Source organism: Oncorhynchus masou, chromosome 31 (genome assembly GCF_036934945.1).
Source record: "Oncorhynchus masou masou isolate Uvic2021 chromosome 31, UVic_Omas_1.1, whole genome shotgun sequence".
Classification (NCBI taxonomy): domain Eukaryota; kingdom Metazoa; phylum Chordata; class Actinopteri; order Salmoniformes; family Salmonidae; genus Oncorhynchus; species Oncorhynchus masou.
In genome coordinates, this window is record NC_088242.1 from 54166314 (window position 1) to 54191042 (window position 24729).

General features: G+C 42.6%; 1 protein-coding gene across 4 annotated transcripts in view; it reads left to right on the forward strand.

Moving 5' to 3' along the window:
- The window catches only part of LOC135524122 (suppressor of tumorigenicity 7 protein homolog), an 86908-nt gene that overhangs the window by 19244 nt on the left and 42935 nt on the right, over positions 1–24729 (forward strand). For 2 of the 4 annotated variants that reach the window (XM_064951330.1, XM_064951328.1), the window contains exon 2: positions 16661–16696. The exons of the other annotated variants lie outside the window; for them this stretch is intronic. In XM_064951330.1, the coding sequence (XP_064807402.1) occupies positions 16675–16696 (22 nt within the window). In that variant the 5' untranslated portion in view covers positions 16661–16674. The remainder of the gene's footprint in view (positions 1–16660; positions 16697–24729) is intronic. 4 annotated transcript variants of the gene reach the window in all.

A 24729-nucleotide genomic window follows, 5' to 3' on the forward strand; every position in this document is an offset into this window, starting at 1 on the left:
TCATAAAGTCATTTCTTGCATCAAACACATTTTCAGTCACCTCCTTGTCTGAAGTACAAATGGATCAATCGGTTAATGTCAAGCCCTGCATGTTGTTTTCAAAAGTCTCATGGAATGTAGGCCTGCATTTAACACCACACATTTGCTGCTACTGTAGGCTGAATGATATAACCTTTATTTCCATGTTAAAATGTTACGGGATGCATTTTTCTCCCTTGTTTGTTATGGTAGGCCTCGCAGGCCTACATTATGATGAAATAGCCACAATAACCTATTTGGCCACTGTTACTTGAAGCATGCACAGCCTCAGTGTTCACAGTTAACTCTCGCTGAAATTTGCACAGAAATGTCACAATGTTTATGCTGGGCCCAGCAGACCTGATATTTGCCCAGTGCCCCCAAAAAATGTATTTGAGGGAACATTGCCTATCACATGTAGGCTATTTTTTCCCATCCATAGGTTTTGTTCAGGAGATATTTGAGCATTCATTCTCCTTGTATAGGCAAAAGCCTACATGTGATAGGCAATGTTCCATTGAGTCTATTTGGCATTCCATGCAGCCATGTTTATATAATTATATCCCCCATCTGGTTGGAGTGCTTGGCATTCCTCAGGGCTATATGCAGTCTCCCTTGCACTCGCTGTGTCTGGAATGGAATCAGTGTTTGGTGCCAGGCAGAGTGTCTGTATCTACCTTACTAATGGTTCTGACAGACAGGTGAAATCGAGTCACTCAACATTTTGTTTGTACTAGAATTGAGTCCCACACTTCATTGTAACCTTTTATTTAACTAGGCAAGTCGGTTAAGAACAAATTCTTCTTTACAATGACGGCCTACTCCGGCCAAACCCTGGCCAGTTGTGCACGGCCCTATGGGACTCCCAATCACAGCCGGACGTGATGCAACCTGGATTCAAACCAGGGACTGCAAGTGATGCCTCTTGCACTGAGATGCAGTGCTTGAGAGCGCTGCGCCACTCGGGAGCCCAAGTTCATTCCCTCATAAAGCTAGTAAGGCACAGCTTTCAAAATGACTCACTCATTAATTAATTTACTTTATGCCCCAGTCTCCAGCTTTCATGTAGGCTTCTTATTCAGAGGATAGTTCCTCAAACATTTCAGATGTTCTAACTTGTAAGCCTTATCTCAATAGTTATGCTTCCTTTCCTCATCAACTTCTCCCTCATGACCACAACCTCCGAGGACTTGATGAACAAAACAATGCAATCTAGTGGAAACTATCAAGTCCTCTTACCTACCAAGGTTCTTGAAGGAGAGGAGACAACCAAGGTTGAGACACAGCCTCAGAGTGGAAAAGCTCCACTAAATACCTGCAACAAGTCAGATAAGACTCCCTTCAGAGGAAATTAAGCTGCCATTCTCTCTGTGGCCAGTAGGTGTCACTAGTGTCAGAGCCTAAGCAGTACTGACCCAGTTATGTGAATGCTCTTGCTGCATTTGAATGGTGATCCAATGTAGGTAATCAAAGCGTCGCTGAACTTCCTTTGTGGGCGCCTCATTCTTCTGCTCATGCCTGAATGGAAAAAAAAGAAAGATTAATAAATGTTCAGATTTGACCACTGGGCACATTAGTTAAGAATTTAAGAAATGACCACAGGTACACTACAGGGTCAGTCTGTACGCTCTAGGTAGAAAGGACAGTTTGTTATTTATGTGTGACTCATTGGCTATGTGTATTGTTTCCAATTTCACAGGTTATGGTGGTTTGGTTTTGTGATCAGAGCCTGGAAAAGTGGGTGGGTCCATTCCTTTAGTAGCCGAGTGAAGTCACTTATTAGTTGTCGCCTCATCTCCGCATCTTCTCTGAAGTCCTACCATGTCTTTGATCAGGTTTTTCTGGGACAACTGCCCAAACCATAGCCAATAAAGCCAGTAGATGGTGATAGTGATGACGTCATCCACAAGTATTTTGAATTTGAAGATTGCCATAATGCTGAATAGCACCAAATTTGCTAAGGATCATGGGGAAAGTGACTGTAACTAGCAAAGGATCATGGTTGATGTAGTCGTTTTCATCCTGCCTGAGCGTCAACCGGAGCTGCCTCATAGCCTGCCGGCCCGTGATTGGTCTGTCGGCAATGTGATCATGTGTGACGACAAATGTAGTAGTCAGATTGTATCAGTATTTAATCAAATATATTGATTTGTAGCAAACTTTTAAATAATTCACTGTGGGGATCGAACAAATGTTAGTGCCAAAACGGCCGCTAGTTCTTCTGCCGATTGTACTATACATAGACTTTCTAGGGCAGACCAGGGCTTTTGGCACCGCTAGGTTGCTACGCAGTAGCCTCACAGCCAGTGTGACTTCATGCTCCAGACCGGCCACTGGGAAACAGGTGAAGCATATTCCAGGACAGGCCTGATGAATGTCACATATAGACTCAGTTTATTAGGTACACCCATCTAGTACCGGTCGGACCCCCCTTTGCCTCCAGAACAGCCTGCTCAATTGGTATCAAGGGAGCTAATGTGTGCCAGGGAAACATACACCATCAGCCTGTACCAGGCAGGATGGGTCCATGGACTCATGTTGTGAACTACAAATCCTGACTCTGCCATTAGTATGACTCAACAGAACCTGGGATTAAATGGACCAGGTAATGTTTTTCCAGACCTCAATTGTCCAGTGCTGGTGAGCTCATGCCTACTGGAGCCACTTCTTGTTTTTAGCTCATAGGAGTGGAACCCGGTGTGGTCGTCTGCTGCAATAGCACATCTCTGACAAGGATTGACAAGATGTGCGTTCCAAGATGCCGGTCTGCACACCAGTGTTGTATTGCGGTGTTATTTGTCTGTTTGTTGCCCGGCTTGTGGGATTCTTGACGTTTTTTGTTTCACTTCCATTCTCTGTAAACTATAGACACTGTCGTGTGTGAAAAGCCCAGGAAGGTGGCTGTTTCTGAGATTCTGGATCTGCGCGCCTGGCACCGACGATCATATGACGCTCAGTCGCTTAGGTCACTTATTTTGCCCACTCTAACAGTCAATCGAACAGTAAGTGAATGCCCCAATGCCTGACTCGCTGACTGTAGGAGCAATCAGTTTTTGTGAACTGGGTGATGTATCTAGTAAACTGTCCAGCTACGCTCAGGTAATGGATTGTTGGTTGGGCTCTCTTCAGCATGTATCAGAAGTGGGCATCCCATGAGAGGTCCGAAGAGAGCTGCACCCTGATTACCTGGGAGGTAATGAAGGTGGCGTTGACATTAAATTTGGAGTGAGCATCGACAGCGTTTTTGTCAGCTTTGTACTATGTGCAGCAAGACTGTCAGTGGATCTGCTCTTCATGAAACAATGCTGCAGACTCCGTTTCCTATAGTATTAGGTCCTTCATCATTCTTTCATAGACTTTCACTGCACACAGTCAGGGTATATGCAACAGTTCAGGCCGTCTGGCTCGTTGCGAACTAATTTGCCAGAATTTTACGTAATTATGACATAACATTGAAGGTTGTGCAATGTAACAGCAATATTTAGACTTCTGGATGCCACCCGTTAGATAAAATACGGAACGGTAGTTTCCGGATTTTACCATATTAATGAACTAAGGCTCGTATTTCTGTGTGTTATTATAATTAAGTCTATGATTTTATAGAGCAGTCTGACTGAGCGGTGGTAGGCAGCAGCAGGCTCGTAAGCATTCATTCAAACAGCACTTTACTGCGTTTGCCAGCAGCTCTTTGCTGTGCTTCATGCATTGCGCTGTTTATGAATTCAAGCCTATCAACACCCGAGATTAGGCTGGCAATACTAAAGTGCCTATTATAACATCCAATAGTCAATGGTATATGAAATACAAATGGTATAGAGAGAAATAGTCCTATAATAACTACAACATAAAACTTCTTACCTGGGAATATTGAAGACTCATGTTAAAAGGAACCACCAGCTTTCATATGTTCTCATGTTCTGAGCAAGGAACTTGAAAGGTTAGCTTTTTTACATGGCACATATTGCACTTTTACTTTCTTCACCAACACTTTGATTTTGCATTATTTAAACCAAATTGAACATGTTTCATTATTTATTTGAGACTAAATTGATTTTATTGATGTATTATATTAAGTTAAAATGAGTGTTCATTCAGTATTGTTGTAATTGTCATTATTACAAATTTATATATAAATATATATAAATCGTCCGATTTAATCGGTATCGGCTTTTTTGGTCCTCCAATAATCGGCATCGGCGTTGAAAATCATACTCGGTCGACCTCTAGTTATGAACAAATTCTTATTTACAACGATGGCCTACCAAAAGGCCTCCTGTAAGGACGGGGGCTGGGATTAAAAATAAATTAAATAAAAATATAGGACAAAAAACACATAACGACAAGAGAGACAACACTACATAAAGAGAGCCCCAAGACAACAACATAGCATGGCATTGACTCTTAAATTGAAACACACAGCATTTCTCCAATGGTCAACAGTAGGGATTCTTTAATTAAGTGTTGTCGTTCAATAATAGACGACTTGTTTTCATGCAAATTTTTTCTTCACTTAACAACAACATATATTTTAACGTAAAATTGCACAATTAAGATCTCTTCAAAAAAGTAAATGTAATGACAGATTTCTTGAGTTACATTAATTCTGACTTTTGAGGAAGTGTATACTGACTATGGGATCTCAAGATTGACAAACATTACAATTGCCGCATTTTCTCATTTTGCATGCTTAGGTCTTTTTAAGGGAGTATGTGAGCACATTTGTTCGAATAGCATAGCGGAGTTAATCTAGGTGTCAGCCGAACCAAAGCATTACTACAGGCCTGTGATGTTAGTGATGAAGTCAAGTTGATTGGAGTCTCTAGTTGGTTTTGACACCACTTGTTTTAGTCCAAACTGAGTGCACAAATTAAATCAAATTTTATTTGTCACATGTGCCGAATACAACAGGTGTAGACCTTACCTTGAAATGCTTACCTACAAGCCCTTAAACAACAATGCAGTTAATGAAATAGTTACAAAAATATTTTTATTAAATCTTAAAACTATTTGAAACAAAAAAATAAGTAACACAATAACGTAATAATGATGCTATATACAGTGGGTACCGATACCGAGTCAATGTGCGAGGGTACAAGTTAGTTGAGGTAATTTGTACATGTTGGTATGGGTAAAGTGACTATGCATGGATAATAAACTGCAAGTAGCAGCAGTGTAAAACCAAAGGGTGGGGAAGGGGTTCATGCATATAGTCCGGATGGCCTATGATTTGATTAATTGTTCAGCAGTCTTATTATGGCTTTGGAGTAGAAGCTGTTCAGGAGCCTTTTGGACCTAGACTTGGTGCTCCGGTACCTCTTGCTGTGCGTTTTACCCGAGAGAACAGTCTATGACTTGGGTGATTGGTGTGGGCCTTCCTCTGACACCGCCTAGTATATAGGTCCTGGATGGCAGGAAGCTTGGCCCCAGTGATGTACTGGACTATATGCACTACCCTCTGTAGTGACCTTACGGTCAGATGCCAAGCAGTTGCCATGCCAGGCTGTGATGCAACCGGTCAGGGTGCTCTCGGTGCAACTGGAAAACTTTTTGAGGATCTGAGGACCCATGCCAAATCTTTTCAGTCTCCTGAAGGGGAACAGGTGTTGTTGTGCCCTCTTTACGACTTTCTTGGTGTGTTTTGACCATGATAGTTTAGTGATGTTGACACCAAAGAACTTGAATCTATCGACCCGCTCCACTACAGCCCCGCCAATGTGAATGGAGGTGTGTTTGGCCCTCCTTTTCCTGGAGTCCATCTCTTTTTTTTTCTCACATTAAGGGAGAGGTTGTTGTCCTGGCACCACATGGCCAGGTCTCTAACTTCCTCCCTATAGGCTTTTTCATCGTTGACTGTGTTCAGGCCTACCACCGTTGTTGTCATCAAACTTAATGATGGTGTAGTCACTCTTGGCTATGCAGTCGTGGGTGAACGGAATACAGGAGGGGACTAAGCACGCACCCCTGAGGGGACCCCGTGTTGAGGATCAGAGTGGCAGATGTGTTGTTGCCTACCCTTAGGCTGCCCCCAGGTGGTGTCAGGAAGTCCAGGATCCAGTTGCAGAGGGAGGTGTTTAGTCCCTGGGTCCTTAGTACCGCAAAGCTCATCAATAAGCTATGGTGTTGAACGCAAAGCTGTAATCAATGAACAGCCTTCTCACAGGTTTTCCTTTTGTCCAGGTGGGAAAGGGCAGAGTGGAGTGCGATTTGAGATTGTGTCATCTGTGGATCTGTTGGGGTGGTATGCAAATTGGCGTAGGGCTAGGATTTCCGGGATGATTGTGTTGATGTGAGCCATGACCAGCCTTTCAATGCACTTCATGGCTACCGATGTGAGTGCTACAGAACGGTAGTCATTTAGGCAGTTTACCTTTGCTTTCTTGGGCACAGGGACTATGGTGGTATGCTTGAAACATGTTGAGAGGTTGAAATTGTCAGTGAAGACACTTTCCAGTTGGTCCGCGCATGGTCTGAGTACTCGTCCTGGTAATCCGTCTGGCCCTGCGGCCTTGTGAAAGTTGACCTATTTTAAAGGTGTTGCTCACATCGGCTACGGGGAGCGTGATCACACAGTCATCCGGAGTTGCTGGTGTTCTCATGCATGCTTCAGTGTTGCTTGCCTCGAAGTGAGCATAAAAATCTTTAAAGCCTTTCTGGTAGGCTCGCGTCACTAGGTAGCTCACGGCTGAGTTTCCCTTTGTAGTCCATAATAGTTTGCAAGCCCTGCCACATCTGACGAGTGTCAGAGCTAGTGTAGTAGGATTCAATCTTAGTCCCGTATTTATGTTTTGTATGTTTGATGGTTCGTCTGAGGGCATAGCGGGATTTTGTGTAAGTGTCCAGATTAGTGTCCCGCTCCTTGAAAGCGGCAGCTCTAGCCTTCAGCTCTGTGCGGATGTTGCCTGTAATCCATGGCTTCGGGTTAGGATATGTACGTAATGTCACTGTGGCAACTACGTTGTCGAAGCACTTATTGATGTGGCCAGTGACTGAAGTGGTATGCTCCTCAATGCCATTGGATCAATCCCAGAACATGTTCCAGTCTGTTCTAGCAAAACCCTCCTCTAGTGTAGCACCCACATCATCTGACCACTTCCGTTTTGAGCGAGACACTGATACTTCCTGTTTTAGTTTTTGCTTGTAAGCAGGAATCAGGAGCATATAATTATGGTCTGATTTGCCAAATGGGGGGGAGGAAGCTTTGTACGCTTCTCTGTGTGTGGAGTAAAGTAGTCTAGTGCTATTTTTTTTGGGGGGGGGGGTGGAGTTTCTTCTCTGGTTGCACATGTGACATGCTGGTAGAAATTAGGTCAAATGGATTTAAGTTTGCCTGCATTAAAGACCTTGGCCACTAGGAGCGCCACTTCTGGATGAGTATTTTCTTGTTTGTCTTTCTTGGCCTTATACAGCTCTTTAAGTGTGGTCTTAGTGCCAGTGTCGGTTTGTGGTGGTAAATAGATGGCTACGAAAAATATAGATTGTGTGGTCTACAGCTTATTGTGAGTTACTCTACCTCAGGCGAGCAATACCTCGTGACTGATATTAGACATTGCGCACCAGCTGTTATTGACAAATAGACACACACCCCTCATCTTACCGGACGTAGCTGTTCTGCCCTGCCGATGCACAGAGAACCCAGACAGCTGTATATTATACATGTCGTTATTCAGCAATGACTCGGTGAAACATAAGATATTACCGTTTTTAATGTCCCTTTGGTAGGATGGTCTCGAACGGACCTCATCCAGTTTATTCTCTAGTGATTACACGTTGGCTAATAGAACAGATGGCAGAGGCAGGTTTGCTGACGAATTCTCACAAAGCATCCTGATCTCCGCCCCCTGTATTTCCTGATTTTCTTCATGTGAATGACGGAGATTTGAGCCTTGTCTGTGAGCAACATTATATCCTTCGTGTCAGACTCATTTAAAGAAAAATTCTTCACCCAGTTCGAGGCGAGTAATCGCTCTTCTAATATCCGGAAGCTCTTTTCTGTCATAAGAGACGGTAGCATCAACATTATGTACAAAATTAGTTAAACAATTTGAAAAACACCCAAAATAGCACAATTGGTTAGGAGCCCGTAAAACGTCGGCCATCCCTTCTGGCGCCGTTCTCCAATTAAATCAATGGACCATGTTTCAGTGTGCTGGCATCACAATACCTGGAAGACAATATCTGTTTTGAATAGTACTGAGATATTCCAGGGCCTGAGAGTCAGATGGGGTCTTTTTTAGAAGATTTGAGGACGTGATAGAGGACAGCAGACACAATGCCGTTAAAGCCGTGTGGTAGTAGAGATGGTCTTAGACAAGTCCACAAACACGCAAAGCTGTCATCCTCATGGTCCAGTAAACGCTTGTGATGGATGCTGTGCATTATGTACATGGCTACACCCCCACCACATGTGGTTACTCTGGCCTTTCTATGCAAACTATAGCCTTGAAGCCTGACTATCGAGTCTGGAACATCTGCCTTTAACCAGGACTCGGTCACTCGCCCACCATTCAGTCTCGTTAGCCTGAGTCAGGGTAAAGCTCATCTACCTTGTCTGTTAGGGATTTCGTGTTACACAAAAGAAGGTTGGGACACAGTCTTTGCATCTTTTGATGGGGCATTGTGTGCTCGACACCAGACAGTGCAGGGTAGACTAGATTCAGTCAACAGGGCAATGAGGCTTGTGCTGCTTTACACGCTCACGAGTCGGGACAGGTATTCAAAGCACTGTTTTCTTCCCGTCTACAACCCCTTGGTTATCCCAAAAAATTATACCGTGCTAGAGTCCATTTAAGATTCCGAAAGGAGCTGCTGTCCGTTTTTGCATCGCTCAAACTTCAAAATAACCTTTTTATGCAAGTATTCACAGAATTAAGAACTATTATACAACTGGTAGTGCAAGAGTGGCCTCAGACTCAAACTGTTGAAACGCAAGCTGCCAAACAAGGACGCTAAGTTACAATTGTCAAGAGTCAGTGTTGGTCTTACCCAGGACCGGAGGGCAACAAGATGGCTCCCATTCCCAACCGCTGTTTGGACAAACAATTACAAGCCTACACAACTAAAACTGGCCAAAGTGATGATAGAGATCCTTGATGAAAACCTGCTCAGGACCTCAGACTGGGGCGAAGGTTCAACTTCCGTGGCCCAGCCAAAGCCCGGACTTGAACCTGACTGTACAGCTCTGGAGAGACCTGAAAATAGCAGCATTGTTCTGATCATGAATATGATTGGTCGCGAGAGAGATTCAGGCGGAGAGGGATAGCTATTTCCGAAGTTGGTATATGGGATTTCAAATACAATTGGTATTTTATTAGGATCCCCATTTTAGTTGTTGCGAAAGCAGCAGCTACTCTTCCTGGGGTCCACATGAAACATGACATAATACAGAACTTTAATAGAGAAGAACAGCTCAAGAACAGAACAACATACATTTAAAAAACTGCACACACAGCCTATATATCAATACTTACACAAAATATCAAGTAAGTAAAATAGGGGAGAGGCATTGTGCCGTGGTGAGGATTTGCTTTGTCTGTTTTCTGAAACCAGGTTTTCAATCTCATATTGCTCAAATAAACCGAAGGGAGTTCCATGCAATAATGGATCTAAATAATGCTGTACGCTTTCTTGAATTTGTTCTGGACCGGGGGACTGTGAAAAGATCCCTGGTGGCATGTCTGGTTGGGTTTAGTGTGTCTGTCAAAGCTGTGTGTGAGATGACTATTATGCAAACAATTTAGAATTTTCAGTCAGACTCTCATTAACTCTTAGCCAAGAGAGACTGGCATGCATAGTATTTATATTAGCCCTCTGTTTACAATGAATAGCAAGATGTGCTACTCTGTTCTGGGCCAGCCGCAGCTTAATCCTCTAAGGTCAATGTCCGCGCCCCCACAAATCCAATTAGCATAATACACAAATCCCCATCAAGATCCATCATTTTAAACTAGAGATATGTTGTTTTGGATGCTTCTCAATCCACCACATCCGCATATGTAATACTTCTGCATCTGCGCAGAAAGGTGACCGAGCTAGAGCGGTATTTGTCAGACCATGAGACACAGTTTTCTCACAAAATCATATCTCGCCTCCAAACGGTTTTGCCTTCAAACTATTATAGAAAGATAAGACTCTCACTAACACGATGGTGTTCTCCGTTTTGCACTACGACCAACACAAGCGTCTTGCGACTCGTCTGAAGTCGGGACAGCCGATCTGCCAACGTTTGTCTATAGCGTCCGAACAGTTTGGGCTACACGCTAATATGACCCTGTGTAAATGTTGGTTGTTTTGTCATTTATTTTGCTCTAGGATGCCCACAGGCCTCACAAGACTCATCTGAAGTCCCCCAGTACCTGTTGAAAATATTTATGGAAGTATATATGGAGACATTTTTGTCACTAAACAAAGGGGTTAAATACATGTCAAAATAAATAACTAATATTTCCAGATATTTCTTATCTGTCAGATATAGGGCAGACACTTAAGTGAGAATGCCCACGAAGCCGGTGTTTGGAGGATATATTGGCGCAGGTGTTGTTAATACCCGTTTCAATATTTCCTCCAAACACTGGCTTTGAAGGCATTATCACTTATATACAACGGTTTACAAATATATTCAAATAATGATTTGACATATTTTCATTAAAAACATTATTGTGGTGAATTTGTTCATACTTTTTCATCCTTTCACAAGATATAGTCCCAATACAAATCTAGGGTTGCTACTCAAGCCGGCTGGTTGTTCGTTCTATCGGTTCGGTTGCTAGAGACGCGACCCAGTCTTTCGTTCTAAATGTTCCATTGCCATACTGGCTGGCAACGTTCTTTTCCCTTGCTTGCTAGCCAACTACGGCTAACTTAGTCATGTCAAAAAGTGCAACCAGAATAACAGCAAAGTAGCCATATTTGCATTTGTTTAAGCTGTTTTCTAGTGACATTTATTTGGTTACATACATAACAATGAGGTGCAATTTCACCTGGCATAGAAAATGTGCTCACTCGTCAGGACACTGTTGTTCACTGAAGATGGAAAGACTGCAAACTAGCTGCACTTTGTTTCGTTTGACCTTCTGTCAATTTACATTTCTTTGTCCAGAAAAACGATGCCAGCTGATTCAAGATTTCGATTGGCTGAGAAACGCAACCTGCCTGTCTCATCCCGACTCCTGACACGTTCATTACTACAGGACAGCTGGAGATCGAATTGAATATTGAAACAATGTTGCAGAGACAGACCGCAAGGTTGATACAAATCTCAGCTGTTGAAAATGAAATGTTAGTCTAAAAGAAATGTGAGATAATGTCTAGAATCTAGATGCTTTTTATAGTGGAGATCAAGTTTATAAAGTGCCAGGCTGGGCAGATGAGACAGTGGATTGCGCAGTCAGATGGTACAGAGTTAAACAGGCATTTTAACGCTAGATTTAGCCAGTGGTAACATGTGGAATAGACACCGGCTGAAACGCGGTTTTAACCAATCAGCATTCAGGATTAGAACCACCCGTTGTATACTTCCAAACTAAATTTCTTTCAAAAATGTTTGGGGGGGGACACACTAACTGTTGTTCCATTTAGAGAATATGTTATTCTATGCGTTTGTATGGGCTAATAGGAGTAAGGCCAAATAAATATTTTCATCAACAACAAAAGATATACTTCAATCAAATAGCAAAGTGGTCGTTGGTTTGACCTTCTTAAAACAATTCCATACAGCTTAGTAGAAACCCCTTCCACGGCTTAGACTGTTTAGTAACAAAATAAAGTTTAAATACATGTCAAAATATATATTTCCTGATGTTTCCTATATCTCGGCTTAGATTGTTATTGGTTAACTAGGTATTTCTTTGCAGCACTTGACCACATGACTACAATAATCAAGATAAGACAAAACTAGAGCCTTCGGGACTTGCTTTTTGGAGTGTGGTGTCAAAAAAGCTGAGCTTTTCTTTATTATGGACAGACCTCTCCCCATCTTGACAACCATTGAATCTAGATGTTTTGACCATGACAGTTTACAATCTAAGGTAACGCCAAGTAATTGAGTTTCCTCAACTTGTTCAACAGCCACACCATTCATTACCAGATTCAGCTGAGGGCTAGAGCTTAGGGAATGATTTGTACCAAATACAATGTTCTTAGTTTTAGAGATGTTCAGAACCAGTTTATTACTGGCCACCCATTCCAAAACAGACTGTAACTCTTTGTTAAGGGTTTCAGTGACTTCATTAGCTGTGGTTGCTGACACATATATATGGTTGAATCAGCAGCATACATGGACACACATGCTTTGTTTCATGCCAGTGGCAGGTCATTGGTAAAAATAGGAAAGAGTAGAGGGCCTAGAGAGTTGCCATGCGGTACAGCACACCCTAGATGTTTAACATTAGAGGCTTCCATTAAAGGAAATTTGGAGTTCAATTAGATTGCTCTGAATCCAAGATATGGCAGAGGTTGAAAATCCACAAAACATGTTTTCTCAAAAACAGGTTATGGTCGATATCAAAGCCTGCACTGAAATCTAACACTACAGCTCCCACAATCACCTTATTATCTATTTATTTCAACCAATCATCAGTCATTTGTGTCAGTGCAGTACATGTTGAGTGCCCTTCACTATAAGCATGCTGAAAGTCTGTGAATTTGTTTAAAGAGAAATAGTGTTGAATTTGGGCAAACAGAATAGTTTGCTCAGAGCTGGCAACAAGCTGATAGGTCTGCTGTTAGAACCAGTAAAGATCGCTTTGCCACTCTTGGGTAGCGGAATGACTTTGGCTTCCCTCCAGGCCTGAGGACAAAGACTTTCCTCTAGGCTCATATTAAAGATATGACAGATAGGAGTGCGCTACCATCCTCAGTAACTTTCCGTCTGTTGTCCATGCCAGGAGTTTTGTCATTTATTGATCGATAACACTAGTTTTCCCACCTCTCCCACACTAACTTTACAAAATTCAAACTTGCTTTTCTTTCATTTTGTTTTTTAATGCATGAATACGATGGCTCACTGTTCATTGTTGGCATTTCCTGTCTGTTTGCCCACTTTGCCAATGAAGTAATCATTAAAATAATTAACATCAAATTGTTTTGTGATAAATAAACCATCTGATTCAATGAATGATGGAGTTGAATTTGTCTTTCTGCCCATTTCATTTAAAGTACTCAAGTTTTTTTTCCATCATTCTTTATATCATTGATCTTCATAATATAGTTTTTATTTTTGTTCAGTTTAGTCACATCACTTCTCAATTTAGTAAGTAAGTATTTGGTAAGTAAGCCAGCCATCAATAACAGTAAGTCAGCCAGTCAGATGTGCAGCCAGACTTATTGGCCACTTATTGATGGCTGTCTTGCTGCGATTATAACTAGTCCCTCATCCCCCATCCACCTCACCTGGCCCTTGTGGTCGCCATGACAATGGCCCTGCGTCCTGAAGGTCGTCAAGGCAACGAGAGGCCAGAGAGTGTGCCAATTGGCAATGCTCAACTCAAATAACTATCCTGTTCGGAATCTGAACCGATGATGATTGAGGACTTTATGGGCTCTCTGCTTTACTGAAGGCGGCAGCTATTCTCTCACAGGTCTTACGCTCGCCATAGAAAAGGACAATGCCCCTTAGCACTTGTTTCCATTCTGTTGAATGCTTTTGTGTATAAACTAATGATTTCATATTGAATCAGGTCCTGGACTCGTTCTAGGCCAGCAGTGCCCAAGGCCTTTTTTTCTTCCTCTTGGTTCACCTTGTTGAATATTGACAGCATTGCCTCTAAGCACATGTCCTAAATAGGGCTGGGACAATACCAGTATCCCGATACCCCTTAGTATCGTGGCAAGGAAACAAAGCTAATTATTATTTTATTTTTTTAAACAGTCCTATCGTTAGAAACAAACATCATAGTGTTGTCATCATAGTCACATTATATATTTATTTTATAAGTTATAGAGCAATAGTTGACATACAGCGGGTTTTTTAAAAGACCAAAGAGTTTAATCTGCTTCGTGTTTTCATTTTTGGCATGGAACAAATATTGCTATAGTATCGTCACAGCCGTAGTCTTACATCAGTTGAGTGTTTTAGAGGATGATAGTACATCTGACGTTATAGATAGTAATGTGGTGTTCATGCCTTGCTTACCCTAGCCCTAATTATGAACACACTCATAAATACTGATTCTAGATCAGATTATGGGAGCTCCAGTCAGATGAAATATTAGGGAAAGCTGACATTTGAGCAGATTAGGATGCCCATGATTACAGATGGGGATTGTTTTTATTAAAGCTAATCCTTGTACAGAACATCCCTCCTCCCTTCCCCCTCTTATCTTCCCCTCCTCCTCTCCCCCGGTGCGGTGTTTCAGAGACCCTTGTGTAAATTAACATGGAGATGTCTTTAGTAGAGGGGGAGGGATGGCGGGATAGAAGACGAAGAAGGATGAGGGAGGGAGGCATGGGTGAAGGTGGGCCGGTCCTGTCTCCGCTTGAAGGACAAAGACGTTGGGTTTTGGCGAAGGAAGAGCGGGAGCCACCATGTGTGAGGGACAAAGGAGAAGAGGCCTTAGTCAAGACTCCCTCTTTCTCCCTCTCGCTCTCTCCTTCTCCCTTTCTTTCTCAGTCACAGAACTAGGCTTAATCCTAATGCTACTATCACACTCCAGTCCTTTATTCTAATGACAGTTTGGGCTGTCTGACATGACAGCAAGTCTTACATATAGGCCCAGTGCTAACACACACGCACGCACACACAAAATATTAGCTCTTTTTAATAGTGTACAGTTTTTAACACGCAATGGCATTTAGAATTGTTGCGCAATGAAAATCATGATGACTAACGAAAATACACACAGGCCAATTTAATTCCACTAAATTATGCACATTAACCTATAGACCGATAACCATGATGGTCAAATGAATTTACATCCACTGGTATTTCAATCAATGAATAAAAAGCATTATTTTGCAATGGGATTTTTTTTTTTTTTCTCCAGGTCATTTTGGCAACTGTTTTATTTATCGGCTTTTAGGTTGTTTTTTTTTTAATCGCCCAAAGCCGGCAATTGCTGGCTAACGGAAACCCTGACACACGCACTCATCATGAACACTCTTGGTTATTACATAAACACTCAGCATAACCACCCAGAATACACACATACTCGTAGTCTCCTATTCACATAATCACCTACGTATGCACTCTGATAATGATATTCCTAGCTTCTAATCTACTACTATGCATTCATGTGTACAACATGCAGATTCATGCAATAGGTTAGAGATAATACTGAGTGAATAATCATGGGCTCTCTTAACAGACTGTGGGTATCATGCTCAATCAGTGTCATCATTCAAATGTTAAAAAATGTTGCAGTTCGGCGCGTGACTGATTTTGTTTGCTGACCGTTGCATTTTGCTGAATGTTAATGTAATTACAACACACCCACGCATATATAGACCTAATATTTTTGGTACCTTATATGGTTGAATGTGGTTGGATAATTCCCTGTACTGTAGGTAGGTGAATTCACCTGGTGTACGTGTTCATTAGTGTAGCCGCTGCACAGGCAGGTATACACACAGCTGTCTCCAGAGTAGTGGTTCCTATTCATTCAGCTGCCACATTGGACCTGCCTCTATTCCCCTTATCCTACCGCTCATCCGGTGAGGGGTATGTGTGTGTTTGACAGCAGTTGTTTTGGGGGGGGGACCATACTAGACAACCCCATATGATTGGTCTTTTCCCAGTACCACTTGCATGCCCCCCTCCCTCCCTCCCCCCTTTGCCCTCTCTCCAGCAGCAGTCAGTCAGTGGGCGCATTTCTCTGCCCAGGCATTGCTTACCCATGCCAGGTCTTATAACGCCTGGATAGGTATTTTTAAGTATCGGCTTACAACATATGTCATAGCAATCTCACCCTTGGCAGCGTTGGAAGAAAGCAGATGTTGTTGGTTTTCAGGAATACCGTATTTTTAACTTCCGATTCCTCTGCTCAGGCGTCTTTTTTCGCCTTCTACGTTAGGTTATAGCAATCTGGTACCTGACAACGCAGTTGATGACGTGGCACGCCACTATTGGTTGATGCATGCAGCGTCTGAGCAGGGGAACGCGACCAGTGTCGGTCAGGGTTCCTGACATCACTCACTGTTTGCATCGATATAGAATTACCCACCAGGCTGCCTACAGGATTGCAGTATTTGCTTTCAGTTTTTTTACCGGGACGGCCCGCCTCTCGTTCTCGGCTACATGGACATATACAACGAGAGATAGAGAAACGGAGGATAGTAGGAGACGGCAAGAGGAGGAGAGCTAGCTGCAGCAGGCAGGCAGCTCCTTCTCTGTCTGGATTTAAACACGCATGTTTTCTGTGGAGAAGGAAATCTATTGTTGGATGGTTTTTTCCCTCTCTTGAGGCCCCTGTTCAGCGGCTGGACCGTGTGTGTTTTGGGAGCTGTGTGTGTGGAGGAAGGCCGTTTAACGGCTACAGGAGCGGAGTGCGAAGCTTGTGAGCGAGCCGAGCATCTGAAAGCCAGGGCAGGCCGGCTGGCTGCATTGTGTGCTTTGATGACCCCCGCTGTGTAGCTGCCTGCTCATCAACCCCCCCCTCCCTCTCTCTCTCTCTCCCTCCCTCTTCCCTCTCTCCCTCTATCTCCATCGCAGCGCCCGGCCCAGCCATGTTTGGCACAGAGTCCTCATGTAAGTACCGTATCGCCATCCTCCAGCCTCATCTGTCTTTCTCTCTGTGTGTTGTGTGTTGTCTGGTGTTACGGTGTCTGCTCGCTTCATTCTGGGCTGCTCGCTTCATTCTCTTTCCATCCCTCTCTTTTTCCCCTTTCTCTGTCGTTCGTGTTGTTTTCCTTGTTTCCTGTTGACAGATTGCTCGGCAAGAAAGCTGGGATCTACCATTTTGCATAAAGGGTCTATGATAGCTGGTTGTGATGGGAAAAAAAATCCATCTCTCTCCCTCTTAATCCCTTCCAACACCTTCCTTCCCTCCCCTCCTTTTTTCCCGTTTTTTAAAATCCACAATAGTCTTCCTGCACGCCTCCATGTTTATCCCAGATTTATCCGATTTATTCTGTGATGCATTTTATTCTCTTCTCACCTCTCTAAATGTAATGGCTTGGCTAGCTATCCTGAAATAGACACAATTACTGACTCTCTGTGTGCATGTTATGTGTGCGTGCATTCCACGTGACATGATAGATAGATAGATGAATGGATCATGTTTTTCTACAGTGAGCTTTAAGAACCCTCCTGCCATTGCAGGTAGTTCTCTCAGTCTCCATCTCTCTCCTGCTCGGTCAGGTGACATTGAGAGGGGTGAAGTAGCATTTCCACACGCTAAGGAACGGAGATTCTAGCATCGGGGGCTCTAAATTAACATCTTTCATTGTAGCTCTGGTGCTCCCAACTTTTAAAAGTTAGGCGCACCAGAAAATATTTTGAGATATATCCTGTATTGGGCCTTTTATGTATTCAAGCTACTTCTGAAGCACATGTTGTGCCCTAGAGACTATGTAACAATGGAAATACATTTGTTTATTATAAAAAGCCAAAATGTTGACACAAATACCAAGTCATTTGTGGAATATTATCCGTCTTTCTGTGGCCTCAAATGTTCGGATATAGCTTACTTGTAAAGTTACCAGGTGGCTAGCTAAGGAGGTAACATGACTGCACAAGGTGTAAACAAATGTCCCACAAGCAGTTTTAGAACGGCCTGCAACATGGTTTATGTATGTAAAATGCAGCTCACCAATCCCCCTGCAATAAGAAGAAATAAACATTGGGCTGGTAATATCTTTTTATCTGTTAGGGCTAAAAACAAGCCATTTTCCCTGTAGTAATGGTACAGCTGTGATGCCAATGAACATGTGTTCACTTTATATTTCAATAATTACAAGATGCTCCCAAATAAAAAAAATCCAGGTCACAGTAAGTATGGGGTAACTGCAGCCCAATATGGCGACTGAGTATGGGCGAGTAGGTATGTCAAAAGGAGTGGGTGTGTGGAAAGCAAATCGGGTAATTTGGGAAGATTTGTTGTCACTCAAGACCGTTTTGCGTGGCTGATTTGGGGTGCATGTTTTGCGTGGCTGATGACCAGTGCACCAGTATCAAGGTGCCTGCCGACCTGAGGTCGGGGCAGCTGTAGCAGGGTGTCGCCGGCGGTAGCTAACATGGCAATTTTTTTTCCTTCCCATGATTTTAATTAAAGCAGGATAGCCACACAAGAAATAACTCATATTAATAACCATCTAGATGTCACCTTGATACATACATACAGTTTAAGTATGTATCAAGGGGATGAACGGCTTCAACACCGAAACATAATATCCTTAGTTCCCGCTTCCCGCAACGGCGTGGAAAGTAGCTACCTAGTAGCTAATATCAGAGTGATAGTCACAGGGCCTAAAATTTACTTTTTGGTCCATCAGTTACTGTGGGAGGTAGATTTAAAAATCTACCAGCCACTCAGATTACCAGACAAAATATATTTTTCCTGCAAAAATGACACCAGCAAAACACAAACGGACAAATCAAATTGTATTTTTCATATACACATGGTTAGCAAATGTTAATGCGAGTGTAGCGAAATGCTTGTGCTTCTAGTTCCGAGTAATATCTAACAAGTAATCTAACAGATTCACAAAGACTACCTTGTACACACAAATGTGAAGGGATGAATATGTACATGTAAATATAGTGATGAGTGATGGCCGTGCGGCATAGGCAAGATGCAGTAGATGGTAGAGAATCCAGTATATCCATTTGAGATGAGTAGGATAAGGTAGGATATGTAGACATTATTAAAGTGGCGTTATTTCAAGTGACTAGTGATACCTTTTATTAAATCCATTTATTACATTTATTAAAGTGGCAAGAGATTTGAGTCTGTGTGTTGGCAGCAGCCACTCTGTTAGTGATGGCCTTGAGATAGAAGCTGTTTTTCAGTCTCTCGGTCCCAGTTTTGATGCACCTGTACTGACCTCGCCTTCTGGATGATAGTGGGGTGAACAGGCAGTGGCTCGGGTGGTTGTTGTCTTTGATCTTTTTATCCTTTCTGTGACATTGGGTGCTGTAGGTGTCCTGGAGGGCAGGTAGTTTGCCCCTGGTGATACGTTGTGTAGACCGCACTATCCTCTGGAGAGCCTTGCGGTTATGGGCGGAGCAGTTGCTGTACCAGGCAGTGATACAGCCCGACAAGATGCTCTCGATTGTGCATCTGTAAAAGTTTCAGTTTTGGGTGTCAAGCCAAATTTCTTCAACCTCCTGAGGTTGAAGAGGCGCTGTTGCGCCTTCTTCATCACGCTATCTGTGTGGGTGGATCATTTTCAGTTTGTCTGTAATGTGTACACCAAGGAACTTAACTTTCTACCTTCTCCACTACTGTCCCGTCGATGTGGATGGGGGGGATGCTCCCTCTGCTGTTTCCTGAAGTCCACGATCATCTCCTTTGTTTTGTTGATGTTGAGTGAGAGGTTATTTTCCAAGGGCCCTCACCTCCTCCCTGTAGGCCATCTCATCGTTGTTGGTAATCAAGCCTACCACTGTAGTGTCGTCTGCAAACTTGATGATTTGAGTTGGAGGTGTGCATGTCATGGGTGAACAGGGAGTACAGGAGAGGGCTGAGAATGCACCTTTGTGGGGCCCCGGTGTTGAAGATCAGCGGGGTGGCCCGTCAGAAAATCCAGGACCCAGTTGCACAGGGCGAGGTCGAAACCCAGGGTCTCGAGCTTAATGACGAGTTTGGAGGGTTCTATGGTGTTAAATGCTGAGCTGTAGTCAATGAACAGCATTTTTGCATAGGTATTCCTCTTGTCCAGGTGGGATTGTGCAGTGCAATGGCGATTGCGTCATCTGTGGACCTATTGGGGTGGTAAGCAAATTGGAGTGGGTCTAGGGTACCCGGTAGGGTGGAGGTGATATTCTCAAAGCACTTCATGACAGAAGTAAGTGCATAAACTGAAATAATCATTTAGTTCAGTTAACTTCGCTTTCTTGGGAATTGGAACAATTGTGGCCATCTTGAAGCATGTGGGCACAGCAGACTGGGATAGGGATTGATTAAAATATGTCCGTTAAACCTCTCTGGGATATGTGGGACCTGGCCAAAAGCCAGGAAAAATGCAGAGCGCCAAATTCAAATAAATTACTATAAAAATCAGACGTTCATGAAATCACACATGCAAGATAGCAAATTAAAGCTACACTTGTTGTGAATCCAGACAACATGTCAGATTTCAGAAAGGCTTTTCGGCGAAACCGGTTCCAACTTGCGCAACGTGACTACAAAATATCAGTTACCTGTAAACTTTGCCAAAACATTTCAAACTACTTTTGTAATACAACTTTAGGTATTTATTTATGTAAATAATTGATAAAATTGAAGACGGGATGATCTGTGTTCAATACAGTAAGAAAACAAACTGTATCATGCTTTCTGGTCACGCGCCTCTATCTAACAGTACACTTCAAGTGACCCTCGTTCAAGATGGCCATACTTCTTCATTACACAAAGGAATAACCTCAACCAATTTCTAAAGACTGTTGACATCAGTGGAAGTGATAGGAACTGCAGGTCTCTTAGAAATCTGGATTCCCAATGAAAACCCAATGAAAAGAGTGTGACCGCAAAATAAAAACAAATCTGGATGGTTTGTCCTCGGGGTTTCGCCTGCTAAATAAGTCCTGTTATACTCACAGACATGATTCAAACAGTTTTAGAAACATCAGTGTTTTCTATCCAAATCTACTAATAATATGCATATCTTATCTTCTGGGGATGAGTGGCAGGCAGTTTAATTTGGGCATTTCATCCGGATGTGAAAATACTGCCCCCTGTCACCAAGAAGTTAACACACCAGCCAGCTGGTCTGCGCATGCTCTAAGGACGCGGCTAGGGATGCCGTCTGGGCCGGCAGCCTTGCAAGGGTTAACACGTTTAAATGTTTTGCTCACGTTAGCCATGGTGAAGGAGAGCCCACATGCTTTGTTAGTGGGCTGTGGCACTGTATTGTCCTCAAAGCGAGCAAATAAGTTGTTTTAATTTGTCTGGTAGCAAGATGTCAATGTCCGCAACGAGGCTTGTTTTCTTTTTGTAATCCGTGATTGACTGTAGACCCTGCCACATACGTCTCGTGTTTGAGCCTTTGAATTGCGACTCTACTTTATCTCTCTACTGATACATTGCTTGTTTGATTGCCATGCGGCGGGAATAGCTACACTGTTTGTATTCGGTCAGGTTTCCAGTCGCCTTGCCATGATTAAAAGCGGTGGTTCGCACTTTCAGTTTTGCTCGAATGCTGCCATCAATCCACAGTTTCTGGTTAGGGAAGTTTTAATAGTCACAGTGGGTACAACATCACCGATGCACTTGCTAATGAACTCGCTCACCGAGTCAGCCCATACATCAATGTTGTCCCCAATAATGGCCCCGACAGAGATGGTCGCCTCTCTTCAGGTCCTTAGGAAACTATGCAGTAATTTAGTTTTTTTAATGTATTATCACTTACATTGTTAGCCAGAAAATCTCAAGTGTTATTACATACAGACGGGAAGAACAATTGGATATAAAAGCTACGTCAACTTACCAACATCACGACCTAGAATACGACTTTCCCAAAGTGGATGCTTTGTTCGGACCTCCACCCTGGACGTGGGATCTTATCTCAGAGGCCGATCCAAAGGGTGCGGGTGTATGCCTTGTGATTAACGACTCATGGTGTGATCTTAACAACATACAGGAACTTAAGTCCATTTGTTCACCTGACATCAAATGCTGACCTCATTATCTACCAAGAGAATTCTCTTTGATTATAGTCACAGCCGTGTATATCCCCGCCAAGCAGATACCTCGACGGCCCTGAAATAACTTCTCTGGACTCTATGTAAACTAGAAACCATACATCCTGAAACTGCATTTATTGTAGTTGAGGATTTTAACAAAGCTAATTTGAGAACAAGACTTCCTAAATTCTATCAGCATATCGAATGCTCAACACAGGCTGGTAGCGTACTTGACCATTGCTACTCTAACTTCTGCGATGCCTACAATGCCCTCCCTTCGGCAAATCTGACCAAGACTCCATTTTGTTGCGTCCAGCCTATAGACCAAAAGTAAAACAGGAAACGCCCGTGCTCATGTCTATCCAACACTGGTCTGACCAATCGGATTCCACTCTTCAAGATTGCTTCAATCACGTGGACTGGGACATGTTCCGGGTAGCCTCCGACAATAAGCATGCTTTGTAATGTTTCTAAAACAATAAATGAATTTCTAGAAAGAAGTAATGTGGTATATTGTCAAATTAAACATTTTGTGACCTCAGTCTTTTAACCAAAATATCACAGATGAGACAAAAATGTTCAACTGCCTCTTTAAGGGCGGAGGTTACCGTGGTAATGCGGCTCGAGTCCTGTTTGTGGCTGTGAGATATAGTCTGACTAGTAGAAGTGTTGTCTTCTCTTCCCTAGCAGTTGAAACTCAAACATAGAAAAAAGACCTAGCTTGTGAACGAAACAATGTAAATAGACTTTGAACTTGTGTTTCTTGGCTAACTTCGGTAAACTTTCTTTTCAAGTAAACTTGACCAATTTTTTGTCTCTGCGCAGCAATTCTAAAAATGAACCTTTCACTCAGCGCTTCATGTGCGCACAGCCCCCAGCCTTGCAGTGTTGCAGCGTGAGGTGGAATAGTTTTTTAAATACATTTGCAAACATTTTAAAAAACTGTTTTTGCATTGTCATTGTAGGATATTGTGCGTAGATTGATTGAGGGGAAAAAAAAATATTTTATACATTTTAGAATAAGGCAGTAAGGTAACAACATTTTCAAAAACTTTCCGAATGCGTTGTAAATGCGACCAATATGGACGCATTTAGAGCCTTGGCTAGCATACATGCTGTCTTAGGTTTGATATATCACCAGTGTTTGGATGCGTGTTTATAGATTAAAAAATGTTAAAAATTATTTAGCAAATCCGTTAAAGTATTACCACAAATAAAATATATCTATTTATTTTCAAATATATTCTCTGTCTGGGCATAGTTGTGGTGAATTTTCAGTGTATAAATTCTTGTAATTATGTTCTGGCCCCCTGACCACCCACTCGTACAAATATCAGCCCTCGCCTGAATCTAGTCCCCCCCCCCCCACACACACACACACACACACACACACACACACACACACAGTCCTTTTGAGGAGCTGTCACACTGATCTGCAGGTGGTTTGCTGTTCCAGCTAATCTATTTGTGACCCCCTCCCCCCTTTGATCAGTCCTATGATGCCCCTGAATCTACCAGCACAATGCCACAAGTCATATCCACAGCTGTGATCTAATATAAACTGTTGTGGTCACACACAGTCACAGTACCAAAGTTAGACTACTTCTTTCTCTCTCCAGAAAGTCAGATTAGAGATTGCGTGCAACAGTCTAGCAGCAAGCAACCCTTTCTGTTACCATCATGCATCAAAATGCTGCTTCCTCCTATCATATCATCTGAATTGACTATTTTCATTTGAGAAATTGTATGGTGGTTAAGTGGATAAGGATGATCTGTTATCTATCTGAAGATTTGATTTGATCAAACAGTTGAGTGCTGTTCCGCAGGAGTCTCGCTAAAGGTCATCCGGACCTGTTGTTGTCCTGAAGAACTGAGTGTAAGTCTGTAGCCAAAAGGTGCATCAGTGGAGGGTCATTACCTGCCCTCCATTAATGAATTACTACAATGCTTTGTCTACCTGGTGTGATACAAAGCAGAGTCAGTGAGTTGGTCAGCTAACCAACATACTCTAAAATAGCCAGCACTATGTCCAGTTTAAATGTGTGTTATGGGTGAATGTTACTGCTGGTAAGATATTATTCCAGTAGAGGCCCACTGTCTGCTGATTTGTTTCGGGGCTCAGATTCATCCACCTGTTGCTGGTATACTCGGTCATGTTCTCTTATTTACGTTCCTATGGCGATTTGCTTTGTGGTGTTGAGCATGGTTTCTTCCATTGTCGCATGGCTAGGTTTTTGCTTGGACTTTTCAGTGTCTGTGGTGGCTGACAAAGTGGTTGGTCATTTTAGTTTCAATCTTACTAAACCTGAATCAGAAGCAACACACATCAGACACTTTTATGTTTTTTACTACAAACTCAGACTCACATGAACTACAGACTACCTAAATTGCATACAGTCTTCAAATACTAGCTCGAACAGTCACAAATAACTACATAGCGGACACAATTTACCACACACTGTCACAACAAACTACAGTGCTTGGCCTGTAAACAGGCAGGGTTGGGGAGTAACGGATTACAAAAAAACAAACTGTAATCTGTTACGTTAATGGCAAATACAGTTGAAGTTGGAAGACAGGGAACTTTTACTAGGATTAAATGTCAGAAATTGTGAAAACTGAGTTTTAATGTACAGTTGATGTCGGATGTTTGCATACACCTTAGCCAAATACATTTAAACTCAGTTTTTCACAATTCCTGACATTTAATTCTAGTAAACATTTCCTGTCTTAGGTCAGTTAGGATCACCACTTTATTTTAAGAATGTGAAATGTCAGAATAGTAGAGAGAGTGATTTATTTCAGCTTTTATTTCTTTCATCACATTCCGAGTGGGTCAGAAGTTTACATACACTCAATTAGTATTTGGCAGCATTGCCTTTAAATTGTTTAACTTAGGTCAAATGTTTTTGGTAGCCTTCCACAAGCTTCCCACA